Source organism: Pelobates fuscus, chromosome 12 (genome assembly GCF_036172605.1).
Source record: "Pelobates fuscus isolate aPelFus1 chromosome 12, aPelFus1.pri, whole genome shotgun sequence".
NCBI classification, from domain to species: domain Eukaryota; kingdom Metazoa; phylum Chordata; class Amphibia; order Anura; family Pelobatidae; genus Pelobates; species Pelobates fuscus.
In genome coordinates, this window is record NC_086328.1 from 101,018,679 (window position 1) to 101,034,046 (window position 15,368).

The following is a 15,368-nucleotide window of genomic DNA, read 5'->3' on the forward strand; positions in this document are numbered from 1 at the left end:
CATCCACCAAGATACATCATCATACACACAAAATACCAATCCAACAGGTTGAAGAAATCCCAAGGCTAGTAAGGAAGAGGTTAAAGGCTCCTACCAAATATTGAACCCCTTCCCAGCAGAACAGAAGCACCCTGGCCTTCTCATATCCACACACTCTAAACTTGCTTTACTTGTTGGGCAGATAGAGGTACTATTCTGGGACAAAGTCCTAAATGTTGAAACATTCTACCATGTGACTAAATGGTGATTGCTTCTTATTTGCCCCATAACAGCACCTGTTTTAACGTAACAAGTCACAAATGGTTATCAGAAGCCTTCATTAGGCAAGAGTTAGGGTGGCATGTTCTGTGTAGTGTTTGTGGTACCTGTGTGCCATGACGCCGCTAGTCATCAGGAATAGGTCAAGTTTAAGCGGAAATAGTGCCATTAATTGGGGTAAGGGGTTTAACGATCACCTCCACAGACTGATAGACAAATTGGTAAATGTTCAAGATGTGCATATCACCAATACATTACACTATATACAGCTGGCAGGGCAGAGTTATCTCTATACATCTGGCAGGGCAGAGCTTTTTCTACACAGCTGGCAGGGCAGAGCTCTGTCTATACATCTGGCAGGGCAGAGCTCTATCTATACAGCTGGCAGGGCAGAGCTCTATCTATACAGCTGGCAGGGCAGAGCTCTATCTATACAGCTGGCAGGGCAGAGCTCTATCTATACAGCTGGCAGGGCAGAGCTCTATCTATACAGCTAGCAGGGCAGAGCTCCTTCTATACTACTAGCAGGGCAGAGCTCCTTCTATACAGCTAGCAGGGCAGAGCTCCTTCTATACAGCTGGCAGGGCAGAGCTCCTTCTATACAGCTGGCAGAGCTCTATCTATACAGCTGGCAGGGCAGAGCTCTATCTATACAGCTAGCAGGGCAGAGCTCCTTCTATACAGCTAGCAGGGCAGAGCTCCTTCTATACAGCTAGCAGGGCAGAGCTCCTTCTATACAGCTAGCAGGGCAGAGCTCCTTCTATACAGCTGGCAGGGCAGAGCTCCTTCTATACAGCTGGCAGGGCAGAGCTCCTTCTATACAGCTGGCAGAGCTCTATCTATACAGCTGGCAGGGCAGAGCTCTATCTATACAGCTGGCAGGGCAGAGCTATTCTTATCTCCAGCTGTCAGCACACTACAACTCCCAGAAAGCAATGGGAGACACATATACAGGAGCTGGCAGAGACTGATAACATGGAGCTAAGTGGGGGTGTCTGTACATGTACAGTATAATAAAGACATGCTTTATGGCCAATCTTATTGGGTTCTTCTATACAACCTACAAGATGTCTGTGACAGGCAGGTCAGAATGCACCCCCTACATGAGGATGCTGGGAGTGGCAGTGCAGCCGGTAGGGGCCCCTGCCTGAGGATACTGGGAATGTCACTCACCCTGACTGAGGTCCCACACAGTGACGTCATGGCGGGATGCCTGTGCCGTGCTCAGTGTCCGGTGGTTGGCCTGGCACTCGGTCCTGTGCACTGGGATCCAGGGATGACGTGGGCGTGGCTCCAGGGATGAAGTGGGTGTGGCCAATCACAGGTCTTGCAGTTTTTCTTAGCCTCACCCAGAACCAAAACAACATGGCCACGCCCACTGACTAGTGCTGTTCCCGTTGCCATGGAAACAAGCTCCGCCGGCATCTTGCTGATTGGCTGTCCGGCAGAATTCGCGGACAGCTTTGATTGGCTGAAGCCCTTAAGCGCTATAGGCAGTGGCGCAGTTTGTATTGGGGGCCGGGGGTATTATCAGAGTAATTGAGGTATTGTTAGAGTATTATCCGAGTATTAATAAAGTATTATTAGTGTAATAGAGTATTACTAAAGTATTAGAGTAATGGAGGTATTGTTAGAGTATTAGTGTAATACAGTATTATCAGAGTATTAATAAAGTATTATTAGTGTAAAGGAGTATTAGAGTATTATCAGAGTATTATCAGTGTAATAGAATATTATTATCAGGGTAATGGAGTATTATCAGCCTCATAGACTATTATCACTGTATCAGAGTATTAGAATAATGGAGTATTATCAGGGTAATGGAGTATTATCGGTGTAATAGAGTATTATCAGGGTAATGGAGTATTATCGGTGTAATAGAGTATTATCAGGGTAATGGAGTATTATCGGTGTAATAGAGTATTATCAGGGTAATGGAGTATTATCGGTGTAATAGAGTATTATCAGGGTAATGGAGTATTATCGGTGTAATAGAGTATTATCAGGGTAATGGAGTATTATCGGTTTAATAGAGTACTATCAGGGTAATGGAGTATTATCAGTGTAATCGCGCTGATAAGGTAGATGCTATCAGGCAGTGGTCCATGCCTCAGACCAGAAGCAGGTCCTAGCTTTCCTAGGGACCACGTGGTACTACAGGAAGTTTGTCCCTGACCATTTCCCCAATGGTCACCTGACAAAGAAAAAGGAGCCCCGCTTGGTCAGCTGGACCCCGGAGTGTGAGTCCACCTTTTGAAAACTAAAGGAAATTTAAATTTCCCACCCAGTATTAGCTGACCCCAGACTACAGTAAGAGGCTCATTGTGCAGACAAATGCCTCTATCCATGGCATTGTGGCAATCCTGTCAAGTGGACGACAAGGTGGAGCATCCAGTGGCTTTTTTCAGCCGTAAGCTACAGGATCGTGAAGTCAGTTACGTGGCCATAGAGAAGGAATTGCCTGTTGTGGTTTGGATGCTCAAAAAGTTGCCAGCAAAAAGCGTGTCTTTTTGGAATTCATACAAGTTTAAGTCATGCTAGGCAACCATATTCATTGAAGTGTATTGCTAGTGGAACAAGGGAATAGGGAAATAGGGAAATCATTTGATTGACTGAAATCGGCAAGGAGGGGGGATGGGGTGGGGCCAAAAGCCAGCTTGGCCATTGAGCACCTTTTTATAGAGATGCATTGAATTGCATCTCTGTGAGGAAAATTCAGTGCATGGAGACACGGAACGGCAGTTCTACACACTGTGCAGTACTGCCCTAAGTAGCACCTCGAGTAGCCATCTAAGGAGTGGCCACTTGAGGTGCCCCTAGGGGGTAATGTTAATGTTTACATGAAAATGCCTGCAGGGAATGATTATACTCACCAGAACAACTACATAGTGCCCCTAATTGTTTTGTGTGCTCTCCTGTCCTGCTGATGCGTGTTACCAACTAGGTGGATTTGGCTATGGAGCCTGTATAGTGCCCTCTGTTGGTAGTAACAGCTATATGCACTACCTAAATAGAAAGTCTTGTTAATTTGCATATTCGGGTAGATTTGCATATAGCTAACTCTGCAAACAGGAGAGATATTTTGTGTTATATAGTCTTCCCCATCTCTTTATAAAGATGTCATTGTGTTATAATTGAGCTGTTACAGTATTCAATATTTAATAAGCATATAGGCTAGTCCCAAGTAACAATCAAGCTGTGGATGTTAGTTCTTTTTGAAACTGTGTGTCCGGTGTTGATTTTTAGGGATTCCAGCCACAGAGTTGTGATACCTGTTGGTTGCCAGGACAATTTCTCTAGCCCTTGGACAAATCAAAGAGAGCTAGATCTGAGAGCCGCAAGTGTCTTTATAAAGTCATGAGAAATCATATGAATCGTTCCAGGATGCTGGCAAGCGGCTATGAAGCAGACTGGGCAGAGGTACTTTGTTGGAGTACAGGCGTTCTGTCACAGGTGGTCAGTGTGTCATCTACACTGTGAATCTTTATATTCTTTCTCTGGCTTCGATCATTGACTATATCTGCTCTCAGAGATAGAGGTGCCTGAGTTGTCAGTTATTGCTTAGGAGTTCCATCTGTTGTGGCCATATGACAATGAATATCTTCTACAGGGGTATGCAACTTTCGGCACGCCTGATGTTGTGGACTACATCTCTCCTGATGCTTTGCCAGAATTATGGCTGTTAGAACGTTATAGGATATATAATCCCTATCTGAAGTTGGCAAAGGGTGCCTTCCCCTGATCTTGTACATTGTTTTTGATGGCCTTAACTCGGCCTGTAACAGAATGAAGTTCGTCCTGCAAAATCTATATGTACAATCAAAGCTGTATATGTCTTGAAGAGAATTTTAACATCCTTCTTGGTGAAAGGAATTTACTCTGCGTAGCTCGGCTCTTGATCTGGCCAGGAATCCCCCAGGTCCTGTTCACTGTCTTCAGCGGGCTTAAAAGTGTACCCTCTGTCAGAAAAATCTGAAAATTCAGGGCCATGTAACGGATCGCCTGGCACCCCGACTGGGTACCTCCGTTGAAGGATGCTCCTAGCACTCTAGCAGACACCACAACCACCGCAGGCTTCTGTCAGAGCGAAGCAGGAACAAGCTTTTAAAAGAGCTTAGAAATGGTTATAGCAAGGGAATATGCAGAGCATAGCAATCCCTTGTTGCAGATTCCCCCAATAAGAGACGGACCTCCAAATTGAGGGTGAAGCAGAACTGATTTACTGGGGCTACCTGCCCGGCTTTTATGCAGGTCTTCCACCTGGTGGACACTCCCCTAGGGGACCAGATGGAAGACTGGGATACAAAGGGTAAAAAGACCAATCACAAGCTTACACACGTAAACCAATCCCACAATGCATCACAATCCCTCCTCTCTGTCCTGGAGATATTTGGGAAGTAATCCAATTATCTCAGAGGATAGAGGCAAAACTCCATTAAGCACATGTTACCAAAAAGACATAAAAATATACAATGTTGCAAATATTACACAGAATATATACATTCAATATATCTCCAGATAGCTTGGATCTGAGCGCTCAATATATCCGAACAGCGCTCAAATCCCACGAACAGAGTAAAATCGCCATGGGGTTTAAGTTTAACAAGGGCCATACACAGTCCAATAGAAGTCCATAAGCCCCAAATGCTGTTGTTAAAGTGCCCAATCTCCCGGGGGGAAACCTTCTCCTCAGTGTGTTTTCAGCTATTCTTATGTTCTACCTGATGAGGACAGGCACTGTTACTGTTTTCTGAAGAACCATCTTAGATGGTTGCGAGAACAAGATATTCAATGACCAACATCAAGAGCACAGAAATAAGATACACAAAGAAATTCTTGACAAAGTAATAATGCCCCATTTGTAAATGATTTTTAACATTTATTAATCATATTTTTTATTATCCCTAGATATACAAAACCTATTATTATTATTATGTTGTTATTTATATAGCGCCAACAAAGTCCGCAGCGCTTTACAGTGGGTGGACGAACAAACATGTAGTTGTAACCAGACAAGTTGGACACACAGAAACAGAGGGGTTGAGGGCCTTGCTCAATGAGCTTACATGCTAGAGGGAGTGGGGTAAAATGACATAAAAGGTAAGGATAGTATTAGACTAATGACAGTTGCAAGAGAGGAACTATTAAATCTGTCTCATCTGACTCATTAACTGATGGACACACACACACACACACACAGACATTCACTGACAGATAGACATACACTCACTCACTGACAGACATACTCACAGACAAAAACACACACATACACACACACACACACAGGCAGACACTCACCTCCCTGGGGTTCAGTGTGGGGCAGCTCCTCAGTATGCCGGGGCCACAATGACGTCATATTCCGGCTCCTGGCATCACAGAGGGCGCACGAGGGAGGAGTGAGAGGCTGGGAGAAGAGCCTCCCTCGCTGCCTGCCTGCTTCATCCCCCTCTACTCTGGTCACCAGCATTTGATGGCAGAGCAGGCACCTGCCATCAAGGTAAGCAGGTGCCTGCTCTGCCTTACCTAATACAGCTTTGGGGTCGCCACATGGCCACCTCCAGGGCCCCCTGTGACATGGCTCCTCTCGGCGCCCCCACGTTCGGGCGCTTGAAGATCAGTCTGGTGCTGGGGGCATCTCAAGAGCAGCTTGCCCAGCGCTGCAGCCCCAGACAGCCCACCACGATGCACCACACCAGGAGGCCCCTATCCACACACTATAGCTCTGCCTCCTATCCATACACACTACAGCTTATAGCTACACACATACTCTACAGCCCCTACCAACACATATATACTCTACAGCCCTATTCTCACACACATACACTCTAGCTCTTATCCATACACACTATAGCCTGTAACTATACACACATACACTCTAGCTCTTATCCATACACACTATAGCCTGTAACTATACACACATACACTATAGCTCCTATCCATACACACTATAGCCTGTAACTATACACACATACACTATATTTCCTATCCATACACACTATAGCCTGTAGCTATACACACATACATTACAGCTCCTATGCATACACACTATAGCCTGTAACTACACACACATACACTATAGCTCCTATGCATACACACTATAGCCTGTAACTATACACATACATACAATATAGCTCCTATACATACACACTATAGCCTGTAGCTATACACACATACACTATAGCTCCTATCCATACACACTATAGCTTGTAGCTATACACATATACATTACAGCTCCTATGCATACACACACATACTATATAGCTCCTATCCATACACACTATAGCCTGTAGCTACACACATACACTATAGCCTGTAACTATACACATACATACAATATAGCTCCTATACATACACACTATAGCCTGTAGCTATACACACATACATTACAGCTCCTATGCATACACACTATAGCCTGTAACTATACACATACATACATACAATATAGCTCCTATACATACACACTATAGCCTGTAGCTATACACACATACACTATAGTTCCTATCCACGCACACTATAGCCTGTAGCTACACACACATACACTATAGCTCCTATCCATACACACTATAGCCTGTAGCTACACACATACACTCTAGCTCCTATCCACACACACATACACTATAGCCTGTAGCTATACACACATACACTATAGCTCCTATCCACACACACTATAGCCTGTAGCTATACACACATACACTATAGCTCCTATCCACACATACACTATAGCCTGTAGCTATACACACATACATTATAGCTCCTATCCATACACACTATAGCCTGTAGCTATACACACATACACTATAGCTCCTATCCACACACACTATAGCCTGTAGCTATATACACATACATTACAGCTCCTATCCACACACACTATAGCCTGTAGCTATCCACACATACACTATAGCTCCTATCCACACATACACTATAGTCTGTAGCTATATACACACTATAGCCTGTAGCTATACACATACACTAGAGCCCCTATCCACACACACTACACAGGGAACAACCGTATTCGCTCACAAGCAGCTTCCCTCCACACACAACTTCCCAAGCAGTGTCCTGGCAGCTACACAGCTATAATTGAATCCTTAAATCAGCAAGATGGATGGCATTCCCTCAGCTGAGTCTGAACCCCTCCTGGAGCTAACAAGATGTAGTTATCAATAATAGCCAGTAGGTGTCGCTCTTGGCCGTAGGTCGGATGGAATCACTGCGCATGTGCAATACATAACTAGCGGATACGCACACGCACTTGCTTTCCGCGGGAACGCGCATGACGTTTGAAGCTCACAGCGGATTTACCGGAGCCCCGGGCCCGGACAGGAAACGGTGAGTGTGGGTGGAACATGGTTTGGGGGAGCGGCAACCGTGCGTATTAGACTTACCGGAATAACTGAATAGAAGGGGAAAGAGGAAAGTGAGTGACGGGGGTATCTGGTGGGGGCCGTGAGTGACGGAGGGGGTATCTGGTGGGGGCAGTGAGTGACGGAGGGGGTATCTGGTGGGGGCAGTGAGTGACGGAGGGGGTATCTGGTGGGGGCAGTGAGTGACGGAGGGGGTATCTGGTGGGGGCAGTGAGTGACGGAGGGGGTATCTGGTGGGGGCAGTGAGTGACTGGGGGGTATGTGGTGGGCAGTGAGTGACGGGGGGGGTATGTGGTGGGCAGTGAGTGACGGGGGGGGGTATGTGGTGGGCAGTGAGTGACGGGGGGGGTATGTGGTGGGCAGTGAGTGACGGGGGGGGTATGTGGTGGGCAGTGAGTGACGGGGGGGGGGTATGTGGTGGGCAGTGAGTGACGGGGGGGGGGGTACGTGGTGGGCAGTGAGTGACGGGGGGGGTACGTGGTGGGCAGTGAGTGACGGGGGGGGTATGTGGTGGGCAGTGAGTGACGGGGGGGGGGTATGTGGGGGGCAGTGAGTGAGGGGGGTATGTGGTGGGCAGTGAGTGACGGGGGGTGTATGTGGGGGGGCAGTGAGTGAGGGGGGGGTATGTGGTGGGCAGTGAGTGACGGGGGGGGTATGTGGGGGGCAGTGAGTGACGGGGGGTGTATGTGGGGGCAGTGAGTGAGGGGGGGTATGTGACGGGCAGTGAGTGACGGGGGGTGTATGTGGGGGGGCAGTGAGTGAGGGGGGGTATGTGGTGGGCAGTGAGTGACGGGGGGGTATGTGGGGGGCAGTGAGTGAGGGGGGGTGTATGTGGGGGGCAGTGAGTGAGGGGGGGTGTATGTGGTGGGCAGTGAGTGACGGGGGGTGTATGTGGGGGGCAGTGAGTGACGGGGGGTGTATGTGGGGGGCAGTGAGAGACGGGGGGGGTATGTGGTGGGCAGTGAGTGACGGGGGTGTATGTGGTGGGCAGTGAGTGACGGGGGTGTATGTGGGGGGCAGTGAGTGAGGGGGGTGTATGTGAGGGGCAGTGAGGGGGTGTATGTGGGGGGCAGTGAGTGAGGGGGGTGTATGTGGAGGGCAGTGAGTGAGGGGGGTGTATGTGGGGGGCAGTGAGTGAGGGGGGTGTATGTGGGGGGCAGTGAGTGAGGGGGGTGTATGTGGGGGGCAGTGAGTGAGGGGGGTGTATGTGGGGGGCAGTGAGTGAGGGGGGTGTATGTGGGGGGCAGTGAGTGAGGGGGGTATGTGGTGGGCAGTGAGTGACGGGGGGGTATGTGGTGGGCAGTGAGTGACGGGGGGTATGTGGGGGGGCAGTGAGTGACGGGGGGGTGTATGTGGGGGGCAGTGAGTGACGGGGGGGTGTATGTGGGGGGCAGTGAGTGACGGGGGGTGTATGTGGGGGGCAGTGAGTGACGGGGGGTGTATGTGGGGGGCAGTGAGTGACGGGGGGTGTATGTGGGGGGCAGTGAGTGAGGGGGTTGTATGTGGGGGGCAGTGAGTGAGGGGGGTGTATGTGGGGGGCAGTGAGTGAGGGGGTTGTATGTGGGGGCAGTGAGTGAGGGGGGTGTATGTGGGGGGCAGTGAGTGAGGGGGTGTATGTGGTGGGCAGTGAGTGACGGGGGGGGGTATCTGGTGGGGGCCGTGAGTGACGGAGGGGGTATCTGGTGGGGGCAGTGAGTGACGGAGGGGGTATCTGGTGGGGGCAGTGAGTGACGGAGGGGGTATCTGGTGGGGGCAGTGAGTGACGGAGGGGGTATGTGGGGGGCAGTGAGCGACGGGGGGGTATGTGGGGGGCAGTGAGTGAGGGGGGTGTATGTGGGGGGCAGTGAGTGAGGGGGGTGTATGTGGGGGGGCAGTGAGTGAGGGGGGTGTATGTGGGGGGGCAGTGAGTGAGGGGGGTGTATGTGGGGGGGCAGTGAGTGAGGGGGGTGTATGTGGGGGGGCAGTGAGTGAGGGGGGTGTATGTGGGGGGGCAGTGAGTGAGGGGGTGTATGTGGGGGGGCAGTGAGTGAGGGGGGTGTATGTGGGGGGGCAGTGAGTGAGGGGGGTGTATGTGGGGGGGCAGTGAGTGAGGGGGGTGTATGTGGTGGGCAGTGAGTGAGGGGGGTGTATGTGGTGGGCAGTGAGTGAGGGGGGTGTATGTGGTGGGCAGTGAGTGACGGAGGGGGTATGTGGTGGGCAGTGAGTGACGGAGGGGGTATGTGGTGGGCAGTGAGTGACGGAGGGGGTATGTGGTGGGCAGTGAGTGACATAAGGGGTATGTGGTGGGGCAGTGAGTGACGGGGGGTATGTGGTGGGGCAGTGAGTGACGGGGGGTATGTGGTGGGGCAGTGAGTGACGGGGGGTATGTGGTGGGGCAGTGAGTGACGGGGGGTATGTGGTGGGGCAGTGAGTGACGGGGGGTGTATGTGGTGGGGCAGTGAGTGACGGGGGGTGTATGTGGTGGGGCAGTGAGTGACGGGGGGTGTATGTGGTGGGGCAGTGAGTGACGGGGGGTGTATGTGGCGGGGCAGTGAGTGACGGGGGGTGTATGTGGCGGGGCAGCGAGTGACGGGGGGTGTATGTGGCGGGGCAGCGAGTGACAGGGGTGTATGTGGCGGGGCAGCGAGTGACGGGGGGTGTATGTGGCGGGGCAGCGAGTGACGGGGGGTGTATGTGGCGGGGCAGCGAGTGACGGGGGGTGTATGTGGCGGGGCAGCGAGTGACGGGGGGTGTATGTGGCGGGGCAGCGAGTGACGGGGGGTGTATGTGGCGGGGCAGCGAGTGACGGGGGGTGTATGTGGCGGGGCAGCGAGTGACGGGGGGTGTATGTGGCGGGGCAGCGAGTGACGGGGGGTGTATGTGGCGGGGCAGCGAGTGACGGGGGGTGTATGTGGCGGGGCAGCGAGTGACGGGGGGTGTATGTGGCGGGGCAGCGAGTGACGGGGGGTGTATGTGGCGGGGCAGCGAGTGACGGGGGGTGTATGTGGCGGGGCAGCGAGTGACGGGGGGTGTATGTGGCGGGGCAGCGAGTGACGGGGGGTGTATGTGGCGGGGCAGCGAGTGACGGGGGGTGTATGTGGCGGGGCAGCGAGTGACGGGGGGTGTATGTGGCGGGGCAGCGAGTGACGGGGGGTGTATGTGGCGGGGCAGCGAGTGACGGGGGGTGTATGTGGCGGGGCAGCGAGTGACGGGGGGTGTATGTGGCGGGGCAGCGAGTGACGGGGGGTGTATGTGGCGGGGCAGCGAGTGACGGGGGGTGTATGTGGCGGGGCAGCGAGTGACGGGGGGTGTATGTGGCGGGGCAGCGAGTGACGGGGGGTGTATGTGGCGGGGCAGCGAGTGACGGGGGGTGTATGTGGCGGGGCAGCGAGTGACGGGGGGTGTATGTGGCGGGGCAGCGAGTGACGGGGGGTGTATGTGGCGGGGCAGCGAGTGACGGGGGGTGTATGTGGCGGGGCAGCGAGTGACGGGGGGTGTATGTGGCGGGGCAGCGAGTGACGGGGGGTGTATGTGGCGGGGCAGCGAGTGACGGGGGGTGTATGTGGCGGGGCAGCGAGTGACGGGGGGTGTATGTGGCGGGGCAGCGAGTGACGGGGGGTGTATGTGGCGGGGCAGCGAGTGACGGGGGGTGCATGTGGCGGGGCAGCGAGTGACGGGGGGTGCATGTGGTGGGGCAGCGAGTGACGGGGGGTGCATGTGGTGGGCAGTGAGTGACGGGGGGTGTATGTGGTGGGCAGTGAGTGACGGGGGGGTTTATGTGGGGGGCAGTGAGTGACGGGGGTGTATGTGGTGGGCAGTGAGTGACGGGGGTGTATGTGGTGGGCAGTGAGTGACGGGGGTGTATGTGGGGGGCAGTGAGTGAGGGGGGTGTATGTGGGGGGCAGTGAGTGAGGGGGGTGTATGTGGGGGGAAGTGAGTGAGGGGGGTGTATGTGGGGGGCAGTGAGTGAGGGGGGTGTATGTGGGGGGCAGTGAGTGAGGGGGGTGTATGTGGCGGGGCAGCGAGTGACGGGGGGTGTATGTGGCGGGGCAGCGAGTGACGGGGGGTGTATGTGGCGGGGCAGCGAGTGACGGGGGTGTATGTGGCGGGGCAGCGAGTGACGGGGGGTGTATGTGGCGGGGCAGCGAGTGACGGGGGGGTGTATGTGGCGGGGCAGCGAGTGACGGGGGGTGTATGTGGCGGGGCAGCGAGTGACGGGGGGGTGTATGTGGCGGGGCAGCGAGTGACGGGGGGTGTATGTGGCGGGGCAGCGAGTGACGGGGGTGTATGTGGCGGGGCAGCGAGTGACGGGGGGTGTATGTGGCGGGGCAGCGAGTGACGGGGGGTGTATGTGGCGGGGCAGCGAGTGACGGGGGGTGTATGTGGCGGGGCAGCGAGTGACGGGGGGTGTATGTGGCGGGGCAGCGAGTGACGGGGGGTATGTGGCGGGGCAGCGAGTGACGGGGGGTATGTGGCGGGGCAGCGAGTGGCGGGGTTATGTGGCGGGGCAGCGAGTGGCGGGGGAGTATGTGGCGGGGCAGCGAGTGGCGGGGGAGTATGTGACGGGGCAGCGAGTGACGGGAGGCTGAGTGAATGGGCGATATGTGACGGGACAGCGAGTGGGGGGGGGGGGGAGGGGGGGGAGGAGTAAGTGACAGTGCTGAGTGTGATTTGAAAGTAAACACACTCTCTCTTCCAAAATGTGATCAAAGCCCTTTGCTAAATAAGATTGATGGATGTGACTTGCTTGGTATAATAGCATGCTGCAGTGGTGTCTCCAATGATATATGAGATTAAAGTGATACTCCAAGCACCATGCCATCTTAGTTGTCATACTGAGATCATTTGTTTTGCTGCTGAGATGTTCATTGTGTTTTCAAGTTGAATGAGATTTCGTAATGGTTAATGCCCATTTTGGTCATAAAAGAAAGAAAATGTCCATCTTCGAAACATGCAACATGCTGATGACCGCCTCAGTGACATAATAGGTAGATATGGATGCAGGGAGAACTTGGGGTTTCCTGAAAGGGGCGTTCATGTTTGTAGCGGAATAGAGGACCCAACTACACTTCTATTCCCTCTGTTCGGCAGCCTGTACCCCCTGTTCGTTTGCCGAACCCCCATCTGTGTAGTCCCCTTGTTCGCACCTTTTTAACAACCGACCATCCCTGACTATTAAAGGGACACTCCAGGCACCCAGACCACTTCTGCCCATTGGAGTGGTCTGGGTGCCAACTCCCACTACCCTTAACCCTGCAAGTGTAATTATTGCAGTTTTCACCCCTTCAGCAACCGGGGATGGGAGGTGGGAGGGAGAGGTGACCTGCAGTGCCAGGAAAACTGATTGGAAAACTCATTAAGGAAAGTGTTTCCCCTGTGTGGCCGCCGTTCGTATAACCGAACGCGAACGTGTTCAAACAATTGGCAGCCATTTTGTCTCCTGAACACGGGCATCGGTACATGGTCGTCAACTGTAGGGTTCGACCGATTATCGGTTTTGACGATATTATGGGACGATATTCTGATTATTTAAAAAAAGTTTTTGTACGTATCGACCGATAATCACCAGCAATACCGATAATGAATGAGTGGGCCAGTGAGTCCATAAGGCGCAAGCGGCTGCCTTAAGGTGCACCGGCCCGGGTGGGCGCTAGATCTGAGTGACCGGCAGGAGGTGGGTGCACTGCGCTCCCTCCTGTCAGGCACTCTGTAGCATGGTCGAGCGGAGCAGTGCACACCGCATTACAGGAACTTATGTTTCCTGTACCCGGCCAGGCTAAAAGTAAGTGCTCACTGAGAGAGCACTTCCTGTCAGTCCGTCCGGGTCCGCTCGTCCACGCTACCATGAGACTACCGGGGAGGAGAGAGAGGCACTAAGGAGGGGGGGTGTTAAGGACGGGGGTGGGGGAACGTAAAGAACACTATGGGACCGGGAAGAGGGGGGATGGGGGTGGGGGTGGGGCTGAAGAACAATTTGGGAGGGGGAGTGAAGAACACTAGGGGGGGTAGAGAGGAACATTATGGGGGGACACTAAGGTTGAGGGAAAGGAAAAGGAACACTGGGGTAGGGGGGGACACCAATAAAAGAGAAGGGAGAGGAACATGGGAATGGGAGGGACACACTAAGTGACGGGGAGGGAGGTGGGGGGGGGGGGTTCCTACCGCACATATTTACACACAAACACACTGCATCCAAATGTAGAGAATATCAGTAAGCTATCGGCCTGAAAGTTCACAGATTATGGGTATCGGTTCTAAAAATAATCAATATCGGTCGATCTCTAGTCGACAGCGTGGAACTGTTTTCGGCTATGTGACCCCACGAACACCTGGTAAACTGGTACCACTGCCCACCCAACTTCCCGAACAGTTATGAGAACAGCGTGCGGGGGGCATAAACTACAGAACAGGGGGAGCATTTGTACCCCAATAGCCAGGGGGAGCATTCTTTGGTGTTCGTGCGAGAACCCCGAAAGATAACCGGTTGTTGCCTTGTTTTGTCTGGAACTGTTTTGGGGCATCACCTCGTGGCCGACTGGTCAAAACGTCATTCAAATGGCGATTCCGTACCAAATAAGGTATCCAACTGATATCTCTGCAAAGTGAGCGCTCAGATCCAAGCTATTTAGTGATGTGACTTTCGTGGGGTTCTTAAGTATTAAAATGTATTTTTGGTGTGTTTTTAAAATATTGTAGATTTTTCTAGATAATTGAGTAATGGCCTTTTCTCACACAATGATCTCTCAGGCACAGAGGATCAGGGAGGAAAAGCCCTGTATTTTTGTATAGGGGTCTGTGCATAAAAACAGTGTGTGGCAAAAATAAAATCAGTTGGCTCCCAGAACTATGTGTCGTCTAGTTGCTGGGGGGAAAGTGTAGTGGATTATTATACTTCTTTCAGTTTCGAGGAAGGAATAGTGGAGATACCTATGCTGGGTATTGGAGCTCCCCAACAATGTTAGCAAAGGTTACAAATACAAAAAAATACAGTGTTTTAATAAAAGTATTTTGTTTGGAGCTTTAAAGGACCACTATAGTGCCAGGAAAACAAACTCGTTTTCCTGGCACTATAGTATTAATAGGTTCAACTCCCGCCGGGCTCTAGGGGGAGGAAGGGGTTAAATTCTTACCTTTCTCCAGCGTCGGGCTCCCTCGGCGCTGGGGACTCTCCTCCTTCTTCCGATGTCATCCGCCGAATGCACATGCATGTCAAGAGCCACGCCCGCATTCAATCAGTCTATAGGAAAGCATTACTCAATGCTTTATTATGGACGCTGGCGTATTCTCACTGTGAAAATCACAGTGAGAAGCGCAGAAGCGCCTCTAGTGGCTGTCAATGAGACAGCCACTAGAGGCTGGATTAACTCTAATGTAAACGCTATGTTTACAGCTGCAGGGTTAACCCTAGATGGACCTGGCACCCAGACCACTTCATTGAGCTGTAGTGGTCTGGGTGCCTATAGTGGTCCTTTAACTATTTTCTTCGTTTTGTGAATTGATGTGAGTGTAAATGTGTATGTTGGTATTATATAAATGGTTTCACCATGCTACTCTTTCTGATGAACAAATTGATTTCTCTGAAGCCTCTCTTTAAGAGGACTCTTTCTTAAGGAGTGTTTGTGTAACCCATTACAAAACAAAAAAGGTATCATTCATCAGGAAAAGATGAAGGCAGCAATACCCAGTAGTGGTACAGAAGTAGCAAAGTTACAGAAAGCGTATTTTCTAAAGATAAAATCAAATCTTTGACATTTTCCCAAATCTTTG

At 52.1% G+C, this 15,368-nt stretch overlaps 2 protein-coding genes across 2 annotated transcripts in view; one reads left to right on the forward strand and one right to left on the reverse strand.

The window, feature by feature from the left end:
• NUCB2 (nucleobindin 2) overlaps positions 1–1,581 on the reverse strand; it is a 48,143-nt gene extending 46,562 nt beyond the window's left edge. The window contains exon 1 of the mRNA XM_063437456.1: positions 1,432–1,581. Within this exon, the coding sequence (XP_063293526.1) occupies positions 1,432–1,461 (30 nt within the window). The 5' untranslated portion in view covers positions 1,462–1,581. The remainder of the gene's footprint in view (positions 1–1,431) is intronic.
• Positions 1,582–7,518: 5,937 nt separating this feature from the next.
• Positions 7,519–15,368, forward strand: part of PIK3C2A (phosphatidylinositol-4-phosphate 3-kinase catalytic subunit type 2 alpha) — a 101,066-nt gene continuing 93,216 nt past the window's right edge. Inside the window, exon 1 of the mRNA XM_063438277.1 lies at positions 7,519–7,587. The gene's annotated coding sequence lies outside the window, so the exon portion shown is untranslated. The remainder of the gene's footprint in view (positions 7,588–15,368) is intronic.